The sequence below is a fragment of the Trichogramma pretiosum genome, unplaced genomic scaffold (assembly GCF_000599845.2).
Source record: "Trichogramma pretiosum strain Unisexual culture from Peru unplaced genomic scaffold, Tpre_2.0 scaffold31, whole genome shotgun sequence".
In the NCBI taxonomy this organism is placed as follows: domain Eukaryota; kingdom Metazoa; phylum Arthropoda; class Insecta; order Hymenoptera; family Trichogrammatidae; genus Trichogramma; species Trichogramma pretiosum.
In genome coordinates, this window is record NW_019641631.1 from 533,648 (window position 1) to 548,442 (window position 14,795).

A 14,795-nucleotide genomic window follows, 5' to 3' on the forward strand; every position below is an offset into this window, starting at 1 on the left:
GATCGCCAGCTCTGCCCCACGAGAGACGCAGGCATAAGCGAATTCATCGCTTCTAATTAGCAACCGATTCGTTGCTTAAATTTGCTCTCGAAATGCTATATGACGTATACGTGTCCGCGTCGATAAACTGTAATCTGCAGTCGTATATTAACCGATAGAAAGGAAATAAAAAGCAAACGGCGACGAATTAGTCACGGCGCGCACTGTCGACTTGAGTCTTTGAATCGAACGAATGAATAAACTTTCGGATGACGACGACTGTATACGCACGTACGTTGTATATAACAAGTATACATTTGTAATTGTACTATCATCGGCTCTGCGAGTGCGTGAATATATCGCCGAACGTTATCGCTGCTGCATGGCCAGTGCAGGACGCGCGCGTGTGTTTACGGTGACAGGCAAGAGAGTGATCTGCGCACACAATCACACACACGCATGACTTTGGAGTAAATGGAGGCTCGGCATTGACCGAATCAAGTTGCATTGCGCTCATGGGAGCAGCCGCAGCAGATCACCGACCTTCCTCGTTTATACGGTATTGCCTCTACCCATGCAACTAATGCAGCTTGACGATGTCAGAATCTGCATTGATGTACACATGGACGCGTGCGACGATACCTTGATCAGTGATGACGAGGTCCGCAAGGGATTTCGCTCGTTGCACAGCTTGTAATTACGTCTGCTTCCGTCAATAGAGTCTTATTAAATACTTACAAATAAGGTGTAATTGCAGTTCGATTCTGTCTCTCTCTATCTCTATCTCCCGTAACGGTAATATGTTTGAAAGAATTCGTCACTGCAGTAGCCAAAAGCGTAGACGCGCGTGCGTGTAAACAATTCTCCGCGACATTTCAAACACTTTGACATTTTGTGTGTGTGCGCGCGCTTATTAGTCACTGTATTTCGATGAACGCGTAAACTATATACGGTATATCCGCCTCGAGCAACAAGCGGTGATTTGTCTTTGTAATTTACGCAGCTAAAAATCGCATCCGTAAAATCGTCACAACTCCGCTATGCCGCTCTGTCCCATAAACGTGAAATTTTCATGCGCTTAAACTTCACTCTTGCCAGTCGCATATATATCACAAGCACGCAGCCGAGTACTACTTGGCTCCGAAGCACGAGTACAAATAACGCCGGAATTTTATATGCGTATCTCCCCTTACGCCCGCAGCAGCCGTGTAGTAGCTGAAGCTTCAGCGAACGTATGTATATGTGCTATACATACATCGCGAAGTACAACTTTGCGTTCCACGTTTTTGAAAATAAACGCATGTAGAGAGAGCGCACTGAAGTTCGAGGGTATGCATAATTAAAAAATTTATTGTCGCGCGACTATAGAGACGTTTATATTATATCGTATTATATACAGCACGAGAATACATATTGTATTTCATTTTTATTTCCGAGTACGAGCCACCCAACTGTATTTACGCGCGCTTGTTTTTTCGTTTCGAGTAAGCGCGATTCTCGTACACGTACTTCGTTCTTCAACTTCACCTTGCGCTACGCAACTTCTCTGCTGTATACGTACGATAAATAATTCAAACAAACGATCGCAACGAGATTGACGGTGGTGTCTCGATCTGGCGACCTTACGTTTATATGTGCAGCACGAGATCGAGTAGCGGAACAAAATTCACGCGCACGTAAATACGGGTATATATATGTATATCCAGGCTATATCTGAGTGTACATGTAGCCAGGGCTGCTGCAGCAGCAGCAATGGTATTCTGTGTTGGACGCGCGATATAGGATACATATACGCCTGTAATAGGTAAACACTGCCACTGAGTCAAGTCGCACGTGTGCGCGGATCCAGAGCAACAACTCCGGCTATATAACGAGCCGAGAGGGCCGTCAGATGTTGCTAGGCCAGGATTTATACATCGAATGCTACCGTCTTGTACAGTTGCTACTGCCTGCTATTTCATCTCTATATATACACTCGTTATATTGGCTGGCCGAAGTTTGCAGAGTTTCGAGCACATGCTTCAACAAATATAGCATCGAACTTGTCAATTTTTCCCCAGAAAATCTAACTCTTGCTACGCGAAATTAAATTAAAACTCGATCACTGCAATATTCAACAGTCGGCGCGAGGATTAATAATCTATGGTGTGGCTGGGACTATTATATTGGAAATCGTTCGAGAGACTTGGTCCCATGCGAATACGCAAACCCGTAAAAATTAAACCTATAAGCTCATTTCGATTGATTTATTAATCATGTATATATGACGAATGCCCGATATGGCTTCGCTGATATTTTCAGCAACGGTTTTATATTATCTCCACCATTACCATAACGACGCCTTCTAGCGGTATAATGCTGCTTCGAATATCGGACCAGTAGTTTGCTACTTCAAATGCTGCTTACGAAACTTGATTCGGTATGATACTGCTCCAACGTTCGATTCAGCATGATGCTGCTTCGAAGTTCTATTCAGCTGCTGAATGGGGATTTACAGCGAATATTGAGGGGAGGGAGAGAGGGTGTAAGCATGAACACTCTAATAGTCGATGCAGTCCTTTTAGTATACGAGTTTGGCACTAAATACGGTTTATTTGCCCCCTTCACATATTCACTTTAGGTACCAATTCATCAGTTGAATCCAGCTCCGAAGCAGCATAATATTGCTAGCGGGCGTCAATAAGTTATTGATCAATATTGCTCTGTAGAGATGATTGATTAACCGAGCCTCGAGTTAATGATGATTCACAGTGATATAATAATAGATAAATCAAATGCAAATTCGATAATTTTGCAGTTCGTTAATCGTGCAGTTTCTCAAGAGACTCCTTGGCGACACGTTTATGAAGATCAATATATTTCGAGTCCTCGTGCACGAGGCAGCCTTGTGCGCGCCGCAGGATTATTATTACGCTTCTGACTCGAGAGGCAAAAAGAGCATAATAAATATCAATTTTATTTCGACTGAGTTTTTTTTTATAATACCAAATTTGACGATCGTCACGTCAGTTTAATTTTAATGATTTCTCGAGAGGACGGTTTTATGTATTCGCAGAACGTAGATTAGACCAGCGAGCTTGTGTACGATGTGTTTAGCCGACCGATGCAAAAAAAAGCAAGTTACTATATCGTGGCGAAGAAAATGTAAAAAGATATTTATTTATTTTAATGTCATAATTGGATTAACGAACTAATAAACGTCGGGTCTCGCGGGCACATGCGCGAATGAATTTATCTCAACAACGCGCGCGCGGATTACGTCAGTGCACTTTATAGTATGCCTCGCTGAAACTAATCTCGCGCGTATTATTTATTAGATTTGTATTTATTTTGCATTGCTGGCGAGCTTTTATACATATACAATTGCGTCATTTGGTGAATTATCATCTCCGTGCAGTGGCGCGCTGCTGCAATCCCACTGCTGTGTGCAGCACTATAGTGCGCGGCCAATCGCGCCGACTAACTTATGGTCGAAAATTAGTTGTTTCGCGTTTTAATTTCGTTAATCGTTAAAATGAAACAATTTGTTCGGGAATATGGCAATAAATGTCCAAGGCAAAACTTATTAAAATATGTATTATTAAATTGGTCGAGCGTCCATACGAGCCTGGCTCGCGCTTGTGCAATTAACCGACGTAGGATATAACGGGCTCGCATTCGCGTTTGCGAAAATTTAAACGTGTGCGTAGCACGTATGAATTAGAATTGATTTAATTAGCCCATAAGCTATTCGTTGCGTATAGGCTACATTTTATTGGATAATTGTAGTATTTATTTGGCGAGAGAGATGACGAGGACAAGATAAGATGTGGGCGTGACTCATTTAATAACAGCCGCCGTGTGACATCGATAAAAAAAAAAAACAACGCAACAGCAGCAGCAGCAGCAGCAACATCGTCGGTACAGCTGCGTAACGGCAAAGCTCGTCGAAAGCCTTAAATCTTCGATGCACACGAGCGAGATGGCCAATTCGTCAATTCGTCGACCGTAATGATATGCATTAAAATTGGACTGTCCGCGCGATATAACGATCGTCGGAGTGGCGAGAAACAAGAAAAAAAAAGATATATACCTTACGGTCGACGACGATCTATTTTTATGCCATTTTATTTGCCACATTGATGGACACGTCTTGGAAGACCGGGCATTAGTACGTACATGTGTGTATTTACACACGCACGAGATCACGTTGATTAATCGAATGAACTGTCCAGCAAGAGCGTATATACACGATTGCGATGATCTCGCACGAAGGTCAATGCTTTCCGAACGAGGATAATAACCGTTCGATTTGCACGAGACCATTGCTCGGTGCTAACGAATATTGATGACTCGCCCGATACAAGCTTTTTTACGCTCTCTCTCCGTACATGTGTATACTTTGCGTCGAAGGAATAAAAACCGAAGGATATACAGAAAGCCCGACCGAAACGGCACCAAACGAACGACGCGTGACAACGAGTAAAGCACGATAGTCTATACGTGCATATAACGCAGCGCGAAGGTAGAAAAAAAATTGCCAACCTCGCCTGGCTGTGCAGAACGCAGCGCAAGAATAAAACGGACGAGCTCTCGTACGTTTCAGTGCGAAGCTCGCAGGCCGAATGACGCTGGTACTGTATAGCGAGGCGCTCTCCCGAGCGCTCCAGCAAGTGTCCCCCTCTACGTCGCTGCATCCCTTAAAATACGCACGCGGCACATAGGCAGCGTTGTGCAGCGTCGGCAGCAGCGGCTCGGGCATAATCTTGCCCGTGTATTTGTACGCGCAGCTCGTCTGTGTGTATATGTATATGTGCGCGCTTGTATATGTATACAAACGCACGCGGTACAGAGAGAGAGAGAGAGAGAGAGAGAGAGAGCGGCGGCACGAGCCAGCGCCGAGGCAGAGCGAGCGAGCGAGCGAGCGAGCGGGTGGCGGTTTTCTCGGAGAGTGGGGATTTCGCGGCGCGAGCCAGAGCAGCATAGCAACACTGGCAACAGAGGCTCTGTGCTCCGCGCGAATGTGTGTATACACGGATAGCGTGTGCGTGATACTGCCCTGATATGTGTGTGTACCAGCTGATGCGCGCACCGCCGTCGCCGCCACCGCCACCACCGCCGCCGCCGCAGCAGCAGTTCGCACAGCAGTAGCAGCAGCTTAAGCACAGAGGCCAGTACTGCCAGTCCAGTAGTGTGAGTATAGACTCGAAGCGGTAAATACGCGCACGGCTAAAGCCTCCGCGTCGACTAAATAGATAGTCAGTTGCACACGAGCTCTCGAACCGACAACATCTCCTTTCGCTGTGAACCGTCGTCGTCACAACCCCCCTGGCATATAACTCGTTATATATCCAAGCCAACTTGGATGAGATCTCATTCGTTGCGAGAGGACATAGTGCGTTTCGAGTCCAGTCCGGCCTCTCCGTTCGAGACATGTTACCCAGAGTCTTTGCGAAAAGAGTAGTTACGCGTAGCCGACGTCTGCAGCATCAGCCATCCAAGTCTACGACGTTGTTGATGCTTTGAACTGTCAACGATTTTTTCGCAACTTTGCTAACTTTTTCGAGCACCGACTGCAAAATAAAACAAACAAACTGCTTGATAGTGTCAAACGACGAGAGACAAAGTTCGTCGTCGCCGAATAATAAAGCTGAAGAAACCCTTCGACTGAGTTTGTTTGGTTTTCTTTTACAATTTCGCGAGTGTGGTGAACAAAACAAGTTTTTTTGAAAAAGGAAAAAAAAATTTTTTCAAACCGTTTCGAATTCGTTCGAACTCGCGGTTTTTTTTGTAATAATAAATTAAGTGTGCTGTTGTGGTGCGCCGTCTACACATAGTAGCCAGGATCTTCTCCTTCAGCGGAGAATATCAGCAGCGGCATCAAGATTATTGACAACATGGTACCCCAGCAGCAAGACAGCCCCTCGAGCTCGGGCATTCCGCTGTTCGGCTCGCTGCTCGTCGACAAGAACTCATCGACGCCTTACTCTGATGCTACTCAGGTAAACAAACACACTCATCAACATCATCACTACTCGTGCAGGATCATTCGCATCGTCGTCAGAAATTTAAAAACAAAAAATTCGCAAACATCTTCATCGCCTACTCGTATTCGACTACTACCCACTCGTGATCGTCGTGTTGCACACCTCGTCGTCGTCCGCGAATTGTGCCAAGTTCAAGGCAATTTTCCTGGCAGAAATTCTCAGTGTGATTTCTCTCTCTCTCTCTCTCTCACTCACTCACTCACTCACTCTTTAGGTGTATATACATGCATTTGTGTGAGAAACTCGGCGAGTGAGTAAAAACGAGCTCTCGGCGCAGCTCAGAGTCGAGGTGACTCGCGCTGTGCACGAGCCGCAAAGGTCTCGGCCAAGCGAATTTTCCCTCTCGAGAGTGTGCTGCTAGTGTATACGTGTGCATGTGTGCGTTTCAACGCTTTTAACGGACGATGACACGATGACAGAGAGTTTCGAATTTTTAGACTTTTTTCCGGTCCGCAAGCTCACGCGATCGCGTTCTTTTCTATTTCTTTTTATTTAAATTTTTTGACAACCGTTAAATGCGTGAAAAAATGACGAAAGCCGGTCAATTTTTTTCTTGGAAAGTATTTTTTTTTACATTTTCAATATTATCTATTGGCTATCTTGGCTTACTTGTGACTTTTCGAACAGCAACGGTCGCGAGAGCATCGAAATTTGGAATAATTCCAATTTATATTTGATCGGTCTATCTGCGTATATTCAAAGACTTTTGAAAATACTCGAGTCACGGGTGTGAAACAAGGTTTCACGATCGGATTCAAAATACAAAAAAAAGAGAAAAAATTGGCTTTTGCTAATAAGGCGTTTCTGAGTTATGTCCTCCGATATCTGCCGATAGCAGGTAATCCGTAAAAATGTTTATCAACAAGAGCTGCGAGGTTTTCCGCAAGTCGTCGAAAAATCGTTCGGATCGTAATGAACGCGTTTCTCTGTCTCGGGCATCGCAGCAAAATCAGCCGGCTGAACAATTAAAATAATATTTATCTCTTGCTGCATGGCCAAAAGACGATCACGAGCATGCTTTTCACTTGCTAAAACAATTTTCTTTGCTTTTCTCTCGAACGCTTTATACGCAGACACACCAACACTCGTGCCATAAATTAGTGATAAAAAAAAACCTCGATAATACACTTCGCGAGTGGAAAATGAGTGAAAAAACAAACTTCTTGAACGCGATTATTTTTAAAATTCAACCGACGATTGCTCGGATTTTTCGGGCCGAAAAGCACATTCTTTCGTGTTTCGCGCAGTTGCAGTGATTGGCCGCGTGCGTGTGTAATAATAAGTCCTTTGGCTGCGTTACATCGACGCTGCTGCGTACGCGCGTGTTTGCATTTATGCGACATCGCGACATCGCGCCTGAACCGCTCTCGTATAAGTACGTGTCTAGATTTATCTGCCTTTATCCGTCACATGCACAAATACGTAACAATAATTTCGTAATATTTAGACGTCTGCATTTTTTTTTCGCCTTTGCGCACGCATGCACATGCACGCGCGCATATAATCGTCGAACGAGCGCCTAACAGCTGAAATGGTCATTTTCAAAGTGTCTTATCACACGATCGAGCATGTCTCTCTGCACCCCGGTTAGAAATACAAGCTCGATCGTGTTTGCGTAGCACAGTGTGAAATTCGCGATTGTATATCAAGTTCGATGAGAAAATTGATTCAAAGGTTACTCGACTCTCGGCTACGTTTGTTAATTGGAATTTTATGCTCGTGTGTATGTGTGAGTATAAGAGCATCATCGTCTGCTGCGTCGTATTCGTCGTCGTCGTCGTCACTCGCCGTCACTTGCAAGCATCTGAGTGTTGTCTGTTATGAAAAATCATTGTCATATATAACGTGTGAACGCGACGGGTGTTTGGCACTCACAGGGGTAACGCGATACATGTGCGGCTGTGTTATGAAAAGTGATACGAGGCAAGAAAAATTAAAAAAAATAAGTAGAGATGATGCGCGAGAGATTAAAAGTGCGCGAAAATCTGAAAAAGCTAAGCGTTGCTTCAAGTTGAGTGCGAAAATCGAGAGTGAGTGGGAAAAAAACCTACTTATATGAGAGAATAAGACGACGAGTCGCTCGCGCGCGCGATCTGCTTTACCTCGTCCAAGATTTACGGTATATTTTTGTTATCCTGCAAGCATTCATCCTGCGAGCTCCGGACATTATGAACGCCACAAAGTTGTGAATTTGCTCATGTATACACTAGCTCGAGTTTATATACGTATGTGCGGGTAATAATGTCGCGGACATAGACCGTTGAAAAAACAGCCGGCGTGTGCGTCTGTACTCCGTACGTGCGCGAGGAGAGAGAGAGAGAGAGAGAGAGAAAAAGTTTTAAGAGGCTCGTGGGTTTAAGTGTAGTTGTTCGTTTCTCTGCGCTGATGCTGCTACTCGCGAGCGAGAGAGAGAACGAAGAATAATGTAAACAAACCGCAACACACGGCCGCAGAACAACGTAACAACGATCAAGGGCAAACGCGAAAGCCTTTTTACTCTCTTTCTCGCTCTTGCTCGCTCACTCGCTTATATTGTATACATTTTTTGTTTTTACTCTTGCGTCCGTAGCATTTCTCTCCCTCGGCAAATTCTGTGTGTATGCGCCTTCATCTCGCGCTGTTGCACCGCTGCCACCTGATAAACGCAAAAAACGTACATAAACTCATTTAATCACGCCTCCGGAAGATCGCTTCGTCTATGTGTTGAATATGATTTTAAATGTGTTTTGCTATCGAGGGTATGCGTCAACTTACAGCTGATTCTGTTTTTGCTTTTGAAGGTATCGATCATGCATGCGACCAAATTTTACATGTGCTTATTTTCCTTCAATTTCGAGTCAGGGCAGAGCGAATAGCAATAGTCGATAAAAATGACTACTTTGGACGTTCATTCGTCCGTGTCCCCCGAAGTGTTCCAAGAACTAATTTTCGACGCTTCATCGACTTGAAATCCGGTATATATATATCACAAGCTTGCTGCGCACTGCTACCCTCTGTCTTTCTCTGTCTTTCTCTTGAAACGGCAAAAAATCGCAACAATTTAAATTCTCTCCAAGTAGTAGCAGTAACATGGATTTTTGCCTTGATTATTGTCTCATAAAACGAGCTGTAAAAAGGGCTATCATGTATATAATAAGGATTCAGTGCAGCTGTAGATATATACGCTCAGACACAAACGCGCAGTGGCGTTTCCCGTGCTTGCGATGCGATGCGTGTGGTGCATGTAATACGAGAGAGAACTCGGCGATATCGTAAAATTATACAATGTTGCATTTTTCAGGTAATTACTTAATTTTTCTGCTGCTCCGTCGTAAAGATTTCATTCTTGATCCTGCAAATTAGCGAAATGAATTTTCATTGCTTACAATGTAAACGATTGTATAATAGGCTCGTAAAATATTTTGGTCCGACTACTTGAAAAAAAAGCAGCAAAGAGAAAAAAAATGAGATGAATAAAACACATCAAGTTAAATTGCATGTTTTTTCTCTCTGAACGAGCTGAAATGGAGAACGCATGTGCGTACTCGAATTTCACGATGTAAGCATGCACAGGCGCTCGCTCACGTATGTGCCTCGGTCGATTGCCAAAAGATAGTGCGTTAATCCGCGGCGCCGACGTACACACAGACGCTCGCACACACGCGTGCACAGCAAGTCTATAATTTCCACGCGCGAAGCCGGCATATTATAACGATTTGCCGGCTTTGCGAGTGTTTTTACAATCCAAGGGTACGTAGGTGAGATGAAAGTACCTCGCCTTGTTATTTTGTATCGCAAAACAAACTGTCAGCTTTCCTTTCGGCGTCGTTGGTGACACACGCACCACGCGATACTTGGTTTATTTGATCTTTTGCTTTGCCCTCGTATACACACAAGCACGAGTGCTGTTGGAATATGAAAAGTTTACACTCGGTGATAGGGAGCAGTCGCGCTAATATACGTGCGATTCGCAGAAACAAATTGCCTCGTTATTTCTTTGCCAAAATGACGTATTCGATTCCATATCGTGCATAGCTTTATTAACGCGCGATTGATATGCAGAGACTATCGTATTTCCGAATGCGCAAAACTCGAAGTGCCGGGAGCCGATGTAGAATGGTCGGTGCTGCCCTCTTTTGCTAGTCGGCATGTACGGCAAACTACTTGCTGCTACTGCTGCTGCTGTTGCTGCTGTCGCAAACCTTTGACTTGGCGTTTGCACCGCTGACCGAGTTTGCTGGACTGTCACGAAAATCCTCCGAGTTGGGTAATTTTTTTTGTTTATCGCAGCGTACGGTGTGATGATATTTGTCGAAGTTTACGAGCGAGATTCGCATCCTCGCTCAAGTTCACCACGGCTGCAAGTGCGTGCCAGCAGTAGTAAAGTCTGCTTTTTCGTGTTTATCAGTGTGTTTTCCCTCTTAGAGCTCAGAGCACTTTACGACCTATAATTATTCGCAAGAGCTGAAATTCTCCAGACTTTTTCGCTTTCTCGTCGTCGTCGTCGTCTTCGCAGTCGTTCATTTTCTCCCTCTTTTGCGCACAGCAGAAGAGTTTCGCCTTGCGCTGTTAAAAGAGTTTTGAGCTCGCAACACGTATACACGCAGACGCGTACACACACACACACGCATTCACACACACTAGAGGCGCATAGGTCGAGGCCAATTATCCTTTTGGATTTTAATGGTCAGGTACGGAAATTGTAGAGATTGCACACGCGCAGCAAACTTAAAGAATATTGACTCTGTGCCTGTGAGTGTGTGTACGTATATGTACCGCGCGAGGTCATGGGATATTTTTACGACTCGTGGTACAAATTTTCTTCTTTTCTTCAAAATAACCCCTTCAATGTAAATATCACGCTCGAATCTCCGAGCAGTGAATGAACGACGATGCACCAAGACCAAACGGTTTCGGTTATAATAAAAGATCTCGATCGATCTATCTTAACACTTAACGTCGAATTTTGAAGATGCAAAAGTAACTGATTTGCTTCGAAAAGTGTTTTATTTAGCTCGTTAAGTTTTTGAGCGCATTCATCGTCATATACGCACTAATGAGCACGGCTATTAAAGCTCGCGATCAACTTACATTATCTCTCGTCACACCTGGACACACGCATGAAATTTTGTAGATCGACACCTTCAATCGAAGTTTATCTTAACAAACATTTCATTTGCTACTCCTGTCCCTTCCTTGTCCCGGTGAGCTGATTTTTCGATGATTTTTATCGTCGTCGATTAAATTTTACTACACTGCACAGTAGGTCGCGTGTATTTCGCGCGCTTATCGACTCGTTAAGATCTCTTAGTTTCGTAAAGCACTAGACGTTTATGCAGAAAGCGCTCTTTCTTTATTGACTGGAAAACGCGAAAATTTATAGGTTGCTGGCGCGAGATTGTTGCTGTAGCTGTTTCTCTCTCTCTCTCTCTCTCTCACTAGCGTTAGCTTTCGTTGTTATTTTTTCGATGCAAATTTTGCGTAACGACTCCGCTCGCCAGGTTTTCATTTTTTACCTGCCTTGGCACGCATGGAAGTGCAGCAGCAGCAGCATAAGGCGTACGCGCTGCACCCGATAATAAAATGATTCGCGCAGCTTAGAAAGAAATGAACAGCGTTACGACACGCTCCGCCATAATTCAACGCAACGCACCCACACGCTAGGTATACGAGATTACCATCAATTATATCTTTTAACATCGGAGTCTAATTTATTGATTTGTTCTGTGTGGTCATTGACATGTTAATGATGATTCAATTGGTCGCGTAATTGTAGTGGCGATCCGTCATTAGCACGCTCGTGTCAACGAACGATATAAGAATCGTTTTTAACGAACCCGGATGAAAGCTCGGGCAGGCAAAGCGGGAAGAATGAAAAATTATAAATTCTAGCTAACTCCTTAACATGTGAATACAGTCGACACGCACATACACGCACACGTGCATTTAAGTAAAAGCATAATCAGTGCCTCGCGCACCGATAAGCTGGTTGGATGTATTATTTATACCCGCGCGCTCGCGTCTAATATTATGCATTGCGAGTTGTGCCGATGTACCTATGTGTGTGCGTGTACCGAGCTTGTGTATATGTCAGTGACAGCATAATCTGAATATTCCAAATGGGGAAATGATCGATGTCCGTCTGGCATTATTTCATTTCCCCGACTGTAACCGTTGCTTCGACGGCGGTGGCTTCACCGACACACACTGGGAAGCACGCTTATTTGCGTACGAATAAATGCAGCCGCGCACTAATCAGATTTCAAATTAGCCTTGCCTGGAATAATGAACATTTTTCCTTCTTTTTATTTTCGCGCAGTCAACCTACATCTTCGTGTGCGCTTTTGTTTTTTTTTTCAACGCGCTCGCATGTGTCCCCGCTTATACAACCTTTGCGCATTTTGTTTGGTTTTGTAAAGGTTCCACAGGCACATTTATTAAGAAAAAACAGCATGATACAACTATGCGTTTAATAAATTAATTTACGAATATAAATAGACAACAGCTTCTGTGCATAAGTGCTTTTCAACTCTTACATTCTGCAGTATCGATTAACATCCTGGAATGGAGAAACGTAAAAAAAAACTTTACAAATGTAGAGAGGCTTATAGTTTGAATATATAAAGAGTATTATAAAAGGTTTTTAGCGCATTATAAAGCCACAAAAATATCGTCCTCTCTTACTGCGCTATTATAAACTTTTAATACACCTCGTTGCAATATACGCTGCTATTACGCATATTATTATGTATTATATATTACGCACTTTTTATACGCTCAATATATCTATGGGTTTTCTGCGTCGTGTGCCGAGCACAGCTCCGACACTGCACTCGAGTAACTAACCGAAGGGGAAAAATGGATTTCAGCTGTTCTATCGCACGCAAACTAATTTTCCTTCACCTCTGCTTTAACTCATTTATATATATTATATATATTATACATTACATGCATGTTTACTTGAACTCGATGTAATAATGCGCCTTTAACAATAAAATCTATGCACAGATGATGCATCAAGCGCAGGTGTCCTTTCTATCGGGTTAAAATCGTATTCTATAACATAAGCACTGAGAGAGAAATAGAGAGAGTGAGAGATTGTTTTTACAGGCTGTGCATAATTTATATACGAGACAAGAGTTTAAGCAAAATTACAATGAGAAATTGATCGCCATTAATTCTGATATAATGAGCTCTGATAATAAATTCAGCCGAAAGTATGTACAGCAATAGTGCACAGGCTTGCGCTCAATTGAAATAGAATCGTATAAGTATACAGCGCGTACAGGCGCACATGCAAATGCTCATAATTTTGTAAGATTTTTGCCGTGAGCGCGGCGTGATCGTTAATTTGCCGCGTGAGAAATGTCATAAAGATACCAGCTTGATTATATCAAAGCGCTTGTGTGCGGCGCTGTTGCGCACACACACAACACACACAATCGGCTAGATTTATGTTACACGCGCGAGCACAAGTCCATATAGACTGTTACTGCCTCTTACTCTGCTGCCATACGGCTCACACGCGTTTTACAAAACGTCGTCCACTTATCCACGCTGCTAATCAGCCCGAGCGCAGCTTTAAATAAGCTCTGCATGCAACGTTAATTTTATTTAATTTTTTTTCTTGACGTTGCCGCCACTACCACCGCTCGATCGTCATTTTTTTTCTTAGACAAGCGAGCGTGCTAATGCGAAATCATCGTCACGTTGATGCACTTTTGTGTATGTGCATGTATTTTTGCGGACACGAAGAGATTATCGATATCTGATAAAAGGCTACTTCAATCTCTTCGTCTTCTTCGTACGTTTTTTTTCCTTTTTCAAAACATTAGCCTTGACGACCGGTATACGCGCGCGCGCGAATATGCATACAATGTCAGTGAGATTAGATGCTCGCTACGGATAAGGTGACCGTTCTGTTTTCATTGACGCATAGAATCCAAGGACTCGCGGGAGAGGTTGGCAAAGAATCGGCCGTCTTCATCTCGCCACGCTCGTAATCGCTTCTCGCTTTTTTTTCCCCGAATAAAATCGTGAAATACAACACCTCTGACTGTATCAATATTGTGTGTATATAAGCCTTGCGCATATTTAAACGACAGTTATGACACACGCGGGCTTGCGTGCACAGTAGTTTTATAATATAACGCTCGAGTCTTTTAAAGGCGCCCCGAGTCCGCTTCATTATTTAGAATTGTCAAAAAGTACCGCAAAACTCACATGAGTCGTTTATCATCAAAAGTATTCTATCTCTCTCTCCCTCTCTCTCTCTTTATTTCGTTCACTGGAGTCTTTGACCGATAAATCGAAAGTCGAATTTAAATCCTCGACTGCAGCCGATTAAGTCGTTGCATATAATATACCAAGTCTTTTAGCATTAATTCCGGTTAATATACATACTCGGAGCATCGAGTCATTAATCGGCGCATACGCGTGAAGTTTTCGATCGACGAAAATGCTAAGAAAACGAAATATTTACCTCATAACGTAAAATTCCTCACCGGATTTTCTCGCTTTTATGGTTTCGACTTGCAGCACGCGTGTACGTTTGTACGAGTGTATGTGTGTGTGTGTGCATCAACGAGGCTTTTAAAAGATACAAGACGATGATTTCCGAGTACAGGTCATCCCAGTGGGTGCGCACTTAATGCGCCTTGTTTTACTATATGTTAATTCGCACACACGTACACACATACGGACGAACTGCAGCAGAACATTATATCTTGCCTTACACGTGTGTTCGGTATATATGTGTGCACGCGTGTGTGTGTGTGTATACGTGTGCATGAGCGAGGAGGACTGCGCCTT

At 43.6% G+C, this 14,795-nt stretch overlaps 1 protein-coding gene across 1 annotated transcript in view; it reads left to right on the forward strand.

The window, feature by feature from the left end:
- The first annotated feature begins 5,115 nt into the window (after nt 1-5,115).
- Nucleotides 5,116-14,795, forward strand: part of LOC106652331 (sex-determining region Y protein-like) — a 33,978-nt gene continuing 24,298 nt past the window's right edge. Inside the window, exon 1 of the mRNA XM_014371231.2 lies at nt 5,116-5,960. Within this exon, the coding sequence (XP_014226717.1) occupies nt 5,856-5,960 (105 nt within the window). The 5' untranslated portion in view covers nt 5,116-5,855. The remainder of the gene's footprint in view (nt 5,961-14,795) is intronic.